This window comes from Pleurodeles waltl, chromosome 4_1 (assembly GCF_031143425.1).
Source record: "Pleurodeles waltl isolate 20211129_DDA chromosome 4_1, aPleWal1.hap1.20221129, whole genome shotgun sequence".
NCBI lineage: Eukaryota > Metazoa > Chordata > Amphibia > Caudata > Salamandridae > Pleurodeles > Pleurodeles waltl.
The window spans coordinates 999,872,738-999,889,820 of record NC_090442.1 but is presented as its reverse complement, the minus strand read 5'-3'; the positions used below and the strand labels follow the sequence as shown (position 1 = coordinate 999,889,820).

At 44.6% G+C, this 17,083-nt stretch overlaps 1 protein-coding gene across 1 annotated transcript in view; it reads left to right on the top strand.

Annotated features, from left to right (window-relative positions):
- The window catches only part of PIK3CG (phosphatidylinositol-4,5-bisphosphate 3-kinase catalytic subunit gamma), a 271,650-nt gene that overhangs the window by 200,674 nt on the left and 53,893 nt on the right, over positions 1 to 17,083 (top strand). The window contains exon 7 of the mRNA XM_069229845.1: positions 3,088 to 3,178. Within this exon, the coding sequence (XP_069085946.1) occupies positions 3,088 to 3,178 (91 nt within the window). The remainder of the gene's footprint in view (positions 1 to 3,087; positions 3,179 to 17,083) is intronic.

Here is a 17,083-nt window from a genome sequence, read left to right as displayed (position 1 = left end):
ATCAGAGATAACATAGAGATGCATTTAGGATGCGCTTATAAGGAGGTCAGAATAACCATAGGATCCAGAAACAAATCTTGTGAATAGGAAACCACTACCAGGACGTGATCTAGGAAGGGTCTGAAGACAGTGAGAACCACAAATACCATAATGTATCAGTGAAGTGGAACAGAAACCTGGACTCAAAGGTGAAGCAAAACTACGTATAAGTGTTGATGCGTAGATTGACCTATATTGATGAAAGGCAGGTTTGTAAAGGGAGATCATGACTGAAATATAGTGGCAGGATGCAGTGATAGATTAGGGGTGGCTGTGAATGTGACTCAGATTTTCCCAGGTTTGCAAGTTGTATTTTGTGTTGATGACATCCTGTTTGTGCCAGGAAGCATGAACACTGGTGAGATTTCATGTGGGAGAGGAACTAAATTATTATATTAGATTATGGAGACATGGTAATTTTGAGCAGCAAAATGTGATGAAGTAGTTTAGACGAGTAAAGCGATGGGATAATCTGAAGGATGTCACATAGCATTCATTTTGGGACCCTGGCAGGGGGCAGATCTCTGGCCACTGCAGGTGGGTCTGAGAAGAAGGTGTTGGCTCGACTACAGTGTTGCAAATGGGGATGAATACATCAAGCAGGACTAAATTTCTTGTGTTTTTTGCAGAATAAATGGTTGCTTAAGACAGTGTGGGCTGCTATCATATATCATGTGGACATACTTAAAATGTGAAGTAGTTATAGTTACACATGACATTGTAATCATTTATGTGGTTAGTCAAAACTACAAGCAGAACACCACTCAGGCAGGATGTACACCACATGAGTAAATAACATGTTTACCATCTGTGAAGTATACCTCCTGAATGCATGCCATGCTTACCATTGGCATAATACACCACCTCAGTGCATAAATTGTTTAACAAGAGCACGTGCCTACAGGACAAGTACCGGAGTGCGTAACAGCTAACAAAATACAGGCAGATAATATACCACCAGAGTGGATAACATGTTTAATAAGGCCATGTGAGAACACAATTCTTCTGAAGTTAATGTTTAGCCAGAACATCTGAAGAGTCTACACTTAGGGCCATACTTATGGCAAAGTGCAGCAGTGCAGCAAGTCACCTTGCTGTGCTGGGTCAGTGGGAAAGGGCAGGAATGCACCATATTTAAGGCATATGGCGCATTCCGCAGTTTTCCACATGCACTGGCGCACAATGGGCTGCCTAGCCCCAATGCAGGAACCTCTGCACCATGGTGCAAGGGTGCCTGCTTTGCATGCAGGATCGTTTTTGTGCAGGAAGGAGCACCTTCCTGCACATAAACCATCCTGGGAGGCAAATTCCTCTCTCTGTGTGCAGAATGCAGCACAAATAGAAAGAGGAATAATCGAGGGGAAATTGATATAGTTCACCTTGTTACGCCTCCCCTAGGAAGGCATACGTTTGTGGCTCATTCCCAGGCTTACAAGTTCTTGTAAATCTGGGAATGTGTCAAAATCCATGGGAGTTGCGTGGGAAAACCCATGCAAAGCCCATGTAATGCCTTCCTAGGGCAGAGTAGAGCAGTGCAACTATTTGCGCTGTGTTGCCTTATTCCATATTTTTGGAGCCATGCAAAGCCACATAAAGTGGCTTTGCTTGGCTTCAAAAATGTGACTTACGGTTTGCGTCAAGCATGTACCACTTTGCATGGTGCAAGCATGACGCAAACCGCTCATAAATATGCCCCTTAGCGCATATTGTGTAACAGCACAACAGGAATGTGGCAGATGTGCTGCTAGTGTACTTTAAACACAAATATGAGAGATTTATGATTTACCTCCACCTCAAATGCAACCAGCTTTTATATTTATATGAGGTGGTGAAAGGTCCAAGCGTCAACTAATGTAAATAAAACCATCAACTTTCAAGTTTCTTCAAATATACTGATGTCATGCTTATCAATCAACCAGAGTCAACTACAAATGTTACTTGTTCACCAGTAACCTGATCCACAAATGCCACTTAAAATTCAGATTTTAAGGCTGTTTGAACACATATCTATTTTTAACTTAAAATGCTTTTAAAAATAAGTGTAATGTGAAATATTCCTCACTCTCATAAATTTACAGTTCATACCTGTCTCATAGTTGTATCACTGTCCAGTGGCTGTAAATTGTGTTTCACTTCTCTGAAAGCTCTTCTCCATTTTGAAATATCCCGAGGAAGAGTAGAAAAAACTATACTCACATTACAGTGTACAAACGGAGAAACAAAAACATAAAAAATGAAATAGAAAATGACAAAATGAAATAGAACTAGAGCTTCCTCTTTTTATAAACCTCTGTGTGCTGTATTTCAGAATTGCCAATTTTGTACATTCTTCAATGTGAATCCTACGTTGTTGTATTTTAACTCTTGCTTCTCTAGTTTACTTATTTTGCACTGCTCAGTAATCTGTTCCTGCCCGTTAGTAAATTGTGGCCAGTGGAATGTGCGAGAACAATGAATTAGTAGACTGAGCATATCCCTGACAATTAAATAAGACAAAGAACCAGAACTGCTGGTAAAACCTTGCCCTACTCTACTGCAGGGAAATTGCATTATGATATTGCTGGACATGCTTAGCTCAGTTGGAATGTCCGTGAATACGAGGCAGTAAAAGATAAAGACATGAGGTTAATGTAACTTAGCTATGGTGCTGGCCAAAGCAAGACTAGACTGCCACTGACAGTGCGGAGAAGTGTCACATTGCACCCACAAGCAGAAAGTTTTGCAGTTGTGCTGAGTAGGTGTGTAACTAGAATAGTATCAAAAATGTATTTTGCCAGAGATATCCTGTCTTAAAGGTTGCTTACAGAAACACCACTCTTTTATGCTTAGTAATAGAAAATCTACACCCAGTGGGCTTTAATTTTAGAAACAATCTTCAGGACACAATATTTCTGTCAGATGATATTGATATTCTGACATACAACTGTTGAAGATGTGTGGCAAGAAACCTTCACTTGACAAAATTACCTGGACCGAATCTTTAGATCAATATGTTGGTTTGGCACACAGGGAGATTGTGTTACAAATAATCATTTTTTCTCTGTCTAGATTCTTCGAATTATGGAATCTATTTGGGAAGCAGAATCGTTAGACCTCTGTTTGTTGCCTTACGGCTGCATTTCTACCGGAAATAAAATAGGTATGTGTCTAAAACTCTATCTGCATACATTTATGCAGAGCTCCATGTTTATTCATGAGTAAGTTAAAATTAGGCCGAGAGATAATAGTGCATGTTTATATGTGTTTGTATGTTAATTTGTCTATAGACCTCCATAAGGCAAGGATTTCTAATCACTTCAGTCAAAACAGCAAAATACACTAGTATGACAGTAATAGTTTTTGTTGCTGTAATAGCTTTCCTAGTTTTTTTGTTACTGTAATAGCTTTTCCTAGTTTTCTGTAAATCATGAAACTGTCCGGTCAACTTGTTAATGGCATTTCTTTTCCCAACAATATAAACTGTAATCATACTATATAGCTGTAATTAACATTGTGTATGAAGTTTGTTCCCTCAAAAGGTGACTAATTTTTCAAATTATCTGTCTCTTTTATATGTTTTGTAATTTAGTGTTCATATTTCCTTTGTGGAGATTTTCTCTAGTAGACAGCTTTTTCAATCTTCTCCCATATGGAACGAAGTATTTGGTTTCTTAAACTGCAGAAATATTATTATGGTTTTATTTTAGTGAAGAAGCCGAAGGCCACCCACACAGAGAGACTAAAATGAATTCTACACAATTTGCATCAAATGCTCTGAGAGGACGTGATCTGTGTTTAGTTTTGCAAAAGCTAATAGAGTGGTGGTGTGAGAAATTGATTATTGGTTAAGGGGGAGAAATCCTTCTCAAGCAACAACCACAAAATCACATCAGAGCGAACCATAAAAAGTCACTAGATTAGCCTGCGCTTAACCCTCTGGTATCTTAGGCAATAAGTAAAGTATTTATGCAGCACACAAACAGTAATACAGTTAAAACACCACACAAGAAGAATCCCACACCAATATAGAAAAATAATGTAAAATTCAATAAATAAAATGACACCAAAACAACAAAAATCCAATGAGTACAATCAGAGTCCTGAATTTTCAATGATCAAAATATAGAGGCTAAAAGCACAAAGCACCACTTGCTTTTGCCTGGTTGTGCTAGACTGGGGGAAAGTCACAAGTTCCAGGCTGACCACGATGAAGCATGGGCTGGATGCAGGGACGAGGTTAGTCCTGCTGTAAAAGCTTCCTTTTTAAAGTGAGGCATGCAGAGTTCACTTTGTGGTGGAAGAGGATGCGAGGAGCAGGGAGGGCGTTGCAAATATACATTGCTGTAGCTCGAAGATCCTGTCGGGGGAGTGGATGGTTGTTGCTAGATCTTCGCATTGGCAGTCACCACAGGCTGTCAAAGCGGTAGCGCTAAGTGCAGATCTCGAGTTGCCGGTCGTTGCTGGCAGTTGCTTAGCATGAAAAGTCAGGTCCACCGGAGATTTGCATTGGCTGTCATCGCAGATGGCGAGATTGTGCCACACATGGGTGTTCACAATTGCGAAGAGCCCAGAACTTCAGGATTTTTCTTTTGTGGCCAGAGGAGTACACTCTGATGCCAACCAAGGGCACAGGACTTGGGAAGGCGCCTCTTATGGATTAGAGACTTACTCCTTACAGAGGGCCAGCAAGGCTCTGGCAGGTATTAAAAGGAAGGATTAGGTGTGGCAAATGGTTTATTTTGTGAAGTTGAAATGACAGTTTAAAACTGCAGACAGGTTGCAATGGCAGTCCTGAGACATATTTTGAAAGGCACAATGAGTGATGCATGCCCAATAGCAACATTTAGGCCCATATTTATACTCTGTTTGCGCCGGATTTGCATCATTTTTTTTACGCAAATTCGACGCAAACTTATCTACATATTTATACTTTGGCGCTAGACCCGTCCAGCGCCAAAGTTATGGAGTTTGAGTCATTTTCTTTACGTGAAAACCTACCTTGCGCTAATGACATGCAAGGTAGGCGTTCCCGTGCAAAAAATTACTCTATGGCATGTGCGCCTTATTTATCCTCCCGCGTCATTTTGACGCACAGAAGGAGGTGGGCCTTAAAAATGGCGCCCAGCCGGATTTGCGCAGTTTTTTAATGCCTGGGTGAGGGCAGGCATTAAGGGGCCTGTGGGCTAATTTCCATGGTCTCTGACCATGGAAGCAGTCCACAGGTACCTTTCCCTGCCCCCAGGGACACCCCCTACCACCCTCGCCCACCCCTGGAGGACACCCATGGATGGGGGGACCCATCTACGGTAAGTAGATGTAAGTAGAGGTAAGTAATATATATTTTATTTTTTAGGTGGCATAGACGGCCTAACTTGGGCCCCCCAACATGCCACAGTGTGCAATGGCCATGCCCAGGGGAGAGATGTCCCCTGGGCATGGCCATTGGGCAGGGGGGCATGTCTCCTGTCTTTGCTCTAACCTGACTTGCACCGTTCTTTGACGCACAACCCCCAGTCTTCCCTACGCCTCCGCTGCCCGGTTAGAGTCATTTATTTTGACGCTAACCAGGCCGCAGCACCGGCTACCGTCACTCCTTAACTATGTTGCCCGGCTGGCGCGTTGGAATGGCGGTAGCCGTCGTTAACCTTTTTGAAGCAAACCTGCGCTGGCGCAGGTTTGCGTCAAAAAGTATAAATATGGGCCTTAGTTTACAGGCCCTAGATATATGTAGTAACACTTTATTTGGAACTTACAAGTAAAGTAAATGTGCCAATTGGGTGTGAGCAATCTTATATATTTAGAGGAGTAAGCACAAGCACTTTAGCACTGATTAGCTGTGGTAAAGTGCACAGAGCCCTAAGGCCAGAGGAAACAAATTTAGCAAACAGGAAGAAGGAAGGCAAAACGTTTAGGGGGGAAACCACACCAAGAATGTTAGATCTAAGACTTGAATTACATGATGTTGAAATTAGAACTGATAGAAGAGAATTAATCATATTGGGGTCAAAAGGGGTTGGGGAATCTTTGACCCATGATATAAGCCCAATAAGAAAAATATCTTCCCCGTATTGTGATATATAGACATAGGGAACATTTTTCAACATATTGATCTTTTCAAACGTCACCCTCACTCCCATGTTCTCTAAACTATCTCCTTCTTGCTCTCCCCATTGCTGTCAGGGCCTGGTGTGCAACGTCCATTTTTGTGCCACTTTCAAACCCTTGAAAGTACGCTGACTACTGATGCTCACAGACAGCCACCTCATGCCTCTTACAAGGTGGCTTGAAAGGCACATGGCAAAGGTCCATTGCAGTGTCTCTTTTTCAATCGTATGTGAACACAACTGCATCCTTTTTTAAAATAAAAAGCAGCTCTAAGGTTTCAGCTCGATAAGTCTTGGTCGTAGAAACAAATAATAGATCACCATGAAAAATAATGTTAAACTTTAGGTATAATATGTCTACTGTAAATAAGGCCATTATCACAATAATATTAAATCTTTAAAGTTAAAAACTTAAGTCTGATTACAAGTGTTGGTGGTATTTATCGTAATTGATAAGGCACAATACCATGGTGTACACTATTTATCAAGTGTGATGAATGCCACCTATTATGAGTTGTTGGGGAATAACAGGCATATTTTTGATGCCCCAAAGTCCACATGACACAGTAAATACTGTATGGTTCCGCCCTTTAAATTTCGTCAGGTTTGAGCTGACAAAATTTAATGATGATTGAGTTATTTAATGCATGCAATAATTTTCGGATGCATTAAATACCTAACAACTCATAATTCCAATGGGTGCTTAAACAGAGGTACAGGACTGAATTTAACAAGCAACTTGCAATCAGGCTGTAAGTGAGGAATGTATAAACACTTAGGTGGTCATTCTGACCCTGGCGGTCTTTGACCGCCAGGGCGGAGGACCGCGGGAGCACCGCCGACAGGCCGGCGGTGCTCCAATGGGGATTCCGACCGCGGCGGTAAAGCCGCGGTCGGACCGGCACCACTGGCGGGGTCCCGCCAGTGTACCGCGGCCCCATTGAATCCTCCGCGGCGGCGCAGCTTGCTGCACCGCCGCGGGGATTCCGACCCCCCCTACCGCCATCCAGATCCCGGCGGTCAGACTGCCGAGATCCGGATGGCGGTAGGGGGGGTCGCGGGGCCCCTGGGGGCCCCTGCAGTGCCCATGCCACTGGCATGGGCATTGCAGGGGCCCCCGTAAGAGGGCCCCTACATGTATTTCACTGTCTGCTGCGCAGACAGTGAAATACGCGACGGGTGCAACTGCACCCGTCGCACAGCTTCCACTCCGCCGGCTCGATTCCGAGCCGGCTTCATCGTGGAAGCCTCTTTCCCGCTGGGCTGGCGGGCGGTCTGAAGGCGACCGCCCGCCAGCCCAGCGGGAAAGTCAGAATTACCGCCGCGGTCTTTCGACCGCGGAACGGTAACCTGACGGCGGGACTTTGGCGGGCGGCCTCCGCCGCCCGCCAAGGTCAGAATGAGGGCCTTAGTACCATTAAGTCCCCTAACTGCTGAGGCTTTCCACCCAAGCGCTGAGCCTTTTTTTTTTTAGCTATTTGGGGTGCTTCCTTTTTCCCAACATCATGGGGATTCTAAAGGCACCCTGGGCTTGTGGAAAATTGTAGTAGGGACAAAGAAAATAGCCAAAATCCACCTACATTTTGTTTTTGGGGGGAAAATGTGAAAAAAAGTGCTGCTCAAGAAAGTGTATTTTTTTCCTAAAAATTGCATCAATTAAAGGTTTGGTGTGCTATAATCACCATCTTCCTATCTTTCAGTAACAAGTAGGGATGAATCAAAAAGCATTTTATATCGTTTTTCTAAGAGGTTGCCCATTATTCCTAATTTGTGTGCTTTCAACTTACTTTAAGTTTGTGGTAGAAACAGGTATGAAACCCATGGGTTATCCCGGTAAAATGTGCATTTCTGAAAAGTAGACAAAATTCTAAATCCAGTTAGAGGTAATTTGAAGAAATCTCTCACAGTATTCCCCAAAACAATAACTACGGAACTGAAAAAAAATATTGAATATGAGTAGGGAAAAACAGTAATTTGTGTCAATATTTTCATCTGTACCTTTTTTCACGATGGTCAGTTTACAAAAGCATCTCACTATCATGTATTCTATACACTTCTGGTCACAGGGATATGCAGGGTTGTAGGTTCTCCAAGAATCCAAGGTATCAAGAGCCAACAACTGAGCTGCACCTTACAATGGATTTTTATTGTGTACCGAGTATAGAGAAACTCATGTGGTAAAATACAAAGCTTGAAAATTAAGTAAGAAAATAACCTATGTATTTCTGAAAGGTACACCAAATACTAAGTTGAGGAGCAGTGGTTATTTGAACATCTGAATTTATCGGGTACCCATACTAGAATGTGATACACAGGGCATTTTGTAAAATGTCTTGCACTCCGGCTTACATTTGGAAGCCACAAATGCTGAGAAATCCAACTGCTAATAACAAATGTTCTACTTTTCTGTGTCCCCATGCATCTCCTGATAACAATTAAATTCCACTTGTTTGCCTGGGCCTAGCGCCTGCGGCACAACACACCACAGAACACAATCTGGAGACATCATTTTTCATGCAGCAGAAATGATTCCTTTTTTACAACGTGGGTAGCTGCTGATTTTGGGTCCTAGCTCAGCAGCCAACCAGCAAACCATCCCATACCCAGGCATTTTTTAAAACTAGACACACCAAAGTTGTCAAGGGTTGTGTGACCTGTGTGGGTCTCACAAGGTTTTCTTACCCAGGATCCCTTGCAAACTTCCACCTTTGGCTAAAAACACCATTTCTTTTCACATTTCATTGAGGGAAAGTTCTGGAATCTATTGGGAGCCATACGTTTCCTACCTTCCAGTGTTCCCCCACATATCACAATAAAAATGTATCTTGCTTGTGTGAGTGTACCTAGTGACCATGACAGAAAAGGGCCCAAACACAACATGGACAGATGAAAATGTTCCACTCAAGGCCAACCCTGTTTTTTGCCCCTTGGGTAGCTGTGGATTTTCTTCTGTAGCACAGACAGCACCATGGAAGCCTACCAAACCCAAACATTTCTGAAAACTAGATATTCAGGTGTGTCTAGTGTGGTGTGGCTCACCTGGATCTTACAACATTTTCTTAACCGGAATGCTCTGCTAACCTCAACCATTGCCTGATATCACACATTTTCCTCATATTTGCCCCAGAGACAGTTCTGTAGGGATTGAGGAAATTTCCTAGCCATTCATTGTTCCCACATGGATCAAATGGAAAAATGGTTGTGTGGGTTGGCCTAGCGCCTGCAGCAGGAAAATGTGGTGGGGGGGGGCAGAAAGTTATAAGTGGCTTGGGGAATGAGGGGGAGCGCAAGCTCATTGCTGAGGGGGAGTAGCTCCTGGGGAATCAGGCCTATCTGAAAAATAAAATAAGGAAAACGTTTGGTACAAGCATCAGAGGTTCCTTTCCAGTCCTCTCTAGTGTCGCCACTGTAGACAGACGCATTGGGGAAGGAGTGAGGTTGTAGGACTATCGCCAACACCAGCAAATGAAAGGGTCAACTGGATTGTAAGCAAAACAATCATCATGCTAAAAACACATCTTCCTTGAAGGCCACACCCTTCATAAGTATTCATTGTGCACCAGATGTTGTTCCTACCACATCCTTCAATGGTGACCCCGTCTCTTCCAACCTCTCAACTTGCACCTAAACAATAATCACAGTTACTTTGAAGCAGAATGAGTGAATCAGTCATGTACATTTCGGAACCAATTTAATGTTGGGCATTTGGACCCTTGATCTGTTTATGTGATAAAGGCCCCACCTTCTCCAGCCCTCCAGCAGGTTGCTCGCCGATGTTCCACGTTATTTTCAGCAGAAATGCTTCACTAGACATAGCAGGAGTTTTTTTTTGTTAAAATGTCATGCCAGGGTTAACTGCCATGTTATAGCAGCCTGCACAATAATCGTTTTTGTTTTGAACGGCCCAGGCCCCAAAACTGTCAATTCTTTAGCTTACATGGGAAGAACAGGATGAAATGGTATCAGAAGGGCCACCCTTTCCTGTACACAGAAGTCAGTAGCGCTGTGGTCGATGGTGCACCCACTAAATGTTTCAGATGGTGGAGAAAGCTGAATCTTTGTCATTGGCAACCAAGTGGTCAATAGTACACCAGCTAAATATTTCAGATGGTGGCGAAAGCTGAAACTTTGTCATTGGGAACAAAGTAGCCCCCAATTCTTAATAGGGAGAGTTTGGGTAGACAGGCATCTGCCCAGGTTTGGCACAACACATACCTGGCAAAACCTAAGTGATCACTTTAGTGCTTCTTTCGGATCGCTCAACTACTACAAAACATTTTGCACTTTTTTTCTGGTTCCCTTTCTTCACCTTTTTCCCCAGCCTCATGTAATAAAAAACAGTCCATAAAAGAATGCACCCAAATATATATACATTAAGCAGCTTTGGGTCAAATGTCACTCAGAGTTTATTTCCACATGCCAAATTACACAGCATGCAGCAATTGGTCACCCTACTTCAGCCAATGGCTGTCTCACACTATGAGTGATGGCTTTTTGCCTGATCACATGTGCACATCTGTCTAAAAAAGTACACTTTATTGTAAGAGTTGGTGTGTCCATATTTTACAGGGTCAATATTTTTTTATTTTCATTCTTTATCTTTTCAACTTTGTTTAGTCATCCTTGTTTATAAACTATATTTTCAAGTTGCAGTAATTCAAATGTATCTATATGATATTTCTATAATGGGAACTTAGTCAAAAGTCAGCGGAGTACTGTACATTGTCAAGGACAAACTTAAAGTCGGTGAGTAATATGAAAGGAAGCTGAACTGTGGACGCTCAATGTATTGTGATGTAATGTTCTTTAAAGAGGCAAGTCTTCAACTCTTTCCTAAATTGGAGCAATTTTTGGGTGGTCCTGATGGAAATGGGGAAGTTGTTCTAGATACTAAGTCCATAGATGAAACAGGCTTGTTGTCTTTTTTTTTTCTTTTTTTTACACTTCACTTTTCACTCAGCAGTGTGATGGTGTCTTGGTGGCAGGTGTGCCAGAACCACAAGAGATGGTGAGCATGCTTGCAAGATAAGTAGTCGTGCTGGTTGTGTTGGCTTGATAATGATGCAGCTGGTTTTGAAGATAATGCAGGCCGGCAAGGGGAGCTAATGGTGTTCTATCAGAATGGGGGTGATTTGGTCATATTTCTTTCAGGTTCTGGATGTAACATGCTGTGGCATGATGAATGCCCTTAAGGAGTGCCAATGTGGGGTCTAAGAGGCCATGGAGTAGGGCATTACCATTAAAGGCAAGAGTACAAGGCTTTGAACATCTATTCTGAAGTTGCTTTTTGAAAGAAATGGTTTGATTTCTTTAAAAAAAGAACAATTGTACCAACCTGTCTTCATCATTTGATAAATGAGGTTCAAAGCCATCAAGGTTCATGTTATTGAGTCAGTTTTGTACTGTATCTTGGTTGATGTTCTTGGCAAATAATAGGAGTTCTGTTTTGGTTGGGTAGAGTTTAAGGTAGGCACTGTAGGTCTAGTTGATGAGCAAGCAGTGTTTCAGGCACTGAATGTCAGAAGCACAGGAGACTTTCTAGCTGAGTTGTGTATCATTTGCATTTTTGTGAAATTTGATGCTGTTATCTGTGAATAGAGCAGCAGTAGGCTCCATTTAAAGGTTGAAGATGCCAGGGGACAGTAGGGAACCCTTTGGGACTCCACATGTGATAGGGATCATTTGTGACCTGGAGATAAACCCATGTGAACAAACAGGTGTCGGATGGAAAGGTAGCAGGGCTGCTATTCAAAGCTACAAGTACCTTTTTTGCACCAATAAGAAATATAAGTTCCTATGAGTAATGCATTACCACTAAAAATGTTTTATATACCTGTTTTGACTACACCAGCCAGCTAAGAAGTATCGTACTATTCTATTGGAACCATATGTGATGTAATTTTCATAATTTAAACTTTTAAGGCAAGGGGCATGGCCACGATGGCAGCTACCCAAGAGTTTCTAAACAGGGATAGCACCACTTCACAACTTTAAGACTGACTCATGGTACGTCCGGCTCCATGGGGCATTTGACTGTGAGATAACCCCCCCCTACCCAGCCCATGAGCTGAACAGGAGCCCTAGAGCAGCTAGTTTGAACTTTGACGTGAGAGGGGGCTTCTGTCACTCGCCCTGAATGCTCGGCCTGATTGCAGACATGTGATTGTGCCCAGGGACTGGAGAGAGCACACCCCTAATGGCTTAGGTGAATGCCTGTCCCGCTTACCCCTGGTATGCGACCGCAGAGATGGACTTTCATGCGGGGGTGCCCTGTTTAGGAGCTGAGGCCAAGCACAGTCTTCCCTGCTAGCAGTTACATGGGGGGCCTCCTGAATTGCTTGAATCACCGGCGGTCCTCTGCATCAGACCAGCTGTGGGGACAGAGTGTCATGCCCCGGCCAGCCCGGGCCTCCTGGAGTGCAGCGGAACATACTTGTGGGAGTAAATGGAAACCTTGCGTAAGGTTGCCATGGTTAAAGAGGCCATCCAGGGTGGCCACCCATACACAGTAACCCCAAGGCAGGCTCTTAGGCCAGATGCTCAACACCTTGATGGTGGCTTGGAGAGTTGACCTGTAGGGATGTGTCCCTTGAATCACAGAGGGGCTTAGGGGACCATGCTGGATCGGGTTACCAAAAGAAGATGTACGCATACTGTGATAGCTGAAGTGCAGTAGACCCCAAAGACTAATCAACACTTGACCACTCTCTTGATCCTATCAGACACATTTGGGATGCACAGCTTTGCCCAGAGATCTAGGGATTTCTGCTACTCTCTGAGTCCTCTGCTTTAAAGTGCTTCCTTGAGCCCTCATAGGTTCCTGTTATCTTCACTGCCTTTGCCAGGTGGAAATGTAGCACTTGGAGTGTGCTCTCTCCTGAGCGGTCCTGTTGATCAATCTGAGAGACTGCCTACTAGAGACTGTACTAGCCGCCTGTAGGGTAGACCCACTTTAGCGATGCATGGTGGTTGACTGCCCCCCCGATCAGCCTTCAATATAGGCCAGAGAGACCACAAATTCAGTGACATGCTCTGCTACTGATCCACCAAGGAGACCTCCACTTTGTCGCGTAACATGATCTAAAAATGTACCACTCACTGAGTCTGTCTTTGAATCACTGAGGTCAGATCTACAGGGTCACGGTGGCAGTGTGACCGCCACATTACAACCGGTTGAACCGCCAGGACTGCCAGTTTCCCTCCACAGGATGGTCTGGCGGTGCTGGCGGTCCTAATCCACCAGGGCATAGCTGCATTACGACCCTGGAGGGATTACGACCCCCTCTCCGCCAGCAGTTTCATGGTGGTAGCACCCCCATGAAAAGGTTGGCGGAGACGGGGTGCAGGGTGCCCCGGGGGGCCTGCACTGCCCATGTATTTACCATGGGCAGTGCAGGGGCCCCCCTGGCCAGCACCGTCACAAAGTTCACTGTCTGCTTTACAGACAATGAAGTTTGCGACAGGTGTTGGTGCACCCTACGCGCTACAGCATTGCCGCCGGCTCTATTAGGAGCTGGCAACAATGCTGTAGGCCGTTTCCTACTGGGCCAACAGAGTTTCTGCCTGCTGACCCAACAGGAAATTTGTAATTGGGCCAGCAGGGAGGCGGCCGCACTGGCAGCAACCTACCCGTCGGGACTTCGGTAGACGAGCTTTTCTGTCCGCCAAAGTCGTAATGACCCTCATAATCCACAAACAGTGACATATTGTAGGTATCCTGACAAAACTTTATGACATTAACCTTAACTTTTTTGTCCTTTTGATATTTGTCGCAAAAAATGTAGGGCCTCATTGCAAGTTTGGTGGGTGGCGGAGGCTGCACGCCAAACTCGTTAGGTCGGAAGACCGCCAGTTCCGTCTTCACCCCACTGGCCCTATTATGAGTTTCCCGCTGGGCCAGTGGGCAGAAACAGGATTTTCGCCTGCTGGCCCAACGGAGAGCTACCCACAACATTGACGCTGACTTATAATTGAGCCGGCGGCAACAATGCAGTGCGTCGGCTGCAACAGCACCCGTCGCACTTTTCACTGCCTGTAATTTAGGCTTAGGCTCCTGCACCGCCCATGCTAAGGGCACCCCGTCTCCGCCAACCTTTGCATGGGGGTGGAACCGCCTAAACATATTAAATTTGCTGGGAATCATTTGTTTTTAGCTTTCTCAATCAAGTGTATGTTGCCTTGTTGCTGTCAATCCCCATTGAAGCCATATTGATATGGATATTCAATGCTAGGCATCAGGGCTTCAAGTCTTGTTGCCAAGATTTTTGTGCACAACTTAACATCAACATTTAATAGTGCAATAGGCTTATAGGAGGCACAGAGCTTAGGGTTCTTCTTTACCCTGATTTTGGAATTAGAGTTAACGTGACCTCGTACTGAGGCTATGACCTTGCCTTCTTTTGCATTCCTATTGTTAACAGTCACTAAATGAGGGGCTAACTTAGAGGTGAGAGTCTTATAAAAATATACCATGAAGATATCAGAGCCAGGTCCTTTGCTTGGTTTTAAAAATGTAATAGCAGGTATAACCTCCATTTGTGTGATTGAGGTGGCAAGTACCTCTCTCAGATCCAAAGTTATTTTGGAAAAAGTATATATATATGTAAATTGACCCTTATTGGATTTGGCCCTCTCTGCAGGGTCACTCCCAAACATTTTGCGTTTCACACCTGCTGTTTTCAGAATTTCATTTTTGTTGGCTTTAGTGCTAATCAGTGCTAAAGTGCTTGTGCTCACTCTTCTTAACATGGTAAAATTTACCTATACCCAATTAGCACACTTCATTTTCTTATAAGTGGTAAAGTGTTACAAGATATGCCTATGACCTGTAAATAATGCTTCTAATGGGCCTGCAACACTTATTGTGCCACCCTCTTAAGTAGCCCTTTAAAGCATGTCTCAGGACTGCCATTGCAGCCTGCATGCCAATTTGAACTGGCAAAATAAGCCTTTTGCCAGGCCCCCAAATCTTCCTTTTTTATACATATTATTTACCCCTAGTGTAGATCCTAAACAGCACATAGGGCAGTGTGTATTGTATTTAAAAAGTTAGGCATATACTTTTAAGTTTTACATGTTCTGGTAGTGAAAAACTCCTAAATTCATTTTCTACTATTCTGAGGCCTCCCTCTCCCATAGAATAACGTTAGGGTACTTTATTACATTTAATAAGTGCTACATTTTGATTGGGCGCGGGTAGAAATGCCAAATTAATTGAACTTTTAATCCTCCTTAACTGTAAAGTCGGATTTTAGATTACATTTTGAAAATTGCCATTTTCCTGTCCAAAATTTTCTAAGGCCTTCATAGGTGTATTAAGCTGCCCGGGCCTGCTAATTGCTCCCTCATCAGCAAAGCATATTGAGCCCAGACAGGGAACAACAGAAACCGGGTGTAGCTGGGAGAGGACCATCCTGTCAGGATTGGAGGGGCAGCACTGTTCCCTGCCTCACTTGCATTTACAAGGCTGTCCCCAGCACAATTATAAAAAAAAACGTGACACCAGGCTTTTGTCACCCCAAGCCCCCGAGAGCCTGGGCACGGAGAAAGGAAATTCCAGACCATCTGTGGGAGGGGAGACTCCAGAAGCTTTTTCCACATCAAAGCTAGCTCCAGCTATAAAAATAGGACTCTAATATCCATTCTTCAGTATACTCCTGGACCTGTGGACATTACAGAAGAAGGATCGTCTTGTTCTCCAGAGGACTGGCCTGCTGCCTGAGGCCTGCCCTTTTTCTCAGAAGACGGCCCTGCTGTTTGACAACTGCCTTGTTCTTCAGAAACTTTTTGTGTGCTGCATAAATACTTACCATAGTGCCTCTAAGGTAAGCCAGACTGCTTTTGTGCCAAGCTACCAGAAGGATAAGCACAAGTTAATTTATGACTTTTGTGGATCACCCTGACTGGACTGTAGTTGTTGCTTGAGAAAATTTTTCACCCACTCAATCAAAAACCCAATTTCCTACAGTCATCCCCCAGGAATTGTCAGTTGCATAAAGGTCTGGATAAAGTGCCTAAAGGCTGCCATCATATCCTCTTCCAGTGTGCTTTTCCAGTCAGTGCCTTTTTATGGCCAGGACATTAAGGGGGTCATTCTGACCCTGGCGGTAGACTACCGCCAGGCCAACGACCGCGGATGCACCGCCAACAGGCTGGCGGTGCATCCATGGGCATTCTGACCGTGGCGGTACCGCTGCGGTCAGAAACGGAAAACCGGCGGTGTCCCGCCGGTTTCCCACTGCTCTGGGGAATCCTCCATGGTGGCGCTGCAGGCAGCGCCGCCATGGGGATTCCGACCCCCTTACCGCCAGCCTGGCTCTGGCGGTTTTGACCACCAGAACCTGGCTGGCGGTAACGGGTGTCTGGGGGCCCCTGCAGTGCCCATGCCACTGGCATGGGCACTGCAGGGGCTTCCTAACAGGGCCCCACCAAGATTTTCAGTGTCTGCCAAGCAGACACTGAAAATCGCGACGGGTGCAACTGCACCCGTCGCACCCCTTCCACTCCGCCGGCTTCATTCGGAGCCGGCATCCTCATGGAAGGGGGTTTCCCGCTGGGCTGGCGGGCGGCCTTCTGGCGGTCGCCCGCCAGCCCAGCGGGAAACTCGGAATTACCGCGGCGGTCTTTTGATCACGCAGCGGTATTCTGACGGCGGTACTTTGGCGGGAGGCCTCCGCCGCCCGCCAAAGTCAGAATGAGGCCCTAAGTTGGTTTTCATAGCCATCTCCTTTCATTAGAGAGATCATTTCAGTTACAATTGTGGGCTTGTTCACTTTTTAAAGTTTTTCTTTTAAGATGTCTTTTTCTGTTTTTATATTGTTCTAAGTCTGTACCTGGCTGCTCTATGCCTCCCACTTATGGCCACCTTAAAGGCATCCCAATTACATGATACCACCACTGATCCATGCACATTTAACTGAAAAAATTATTCTACCTGGGTGAGGAGGTAATCCTGAAGGGCA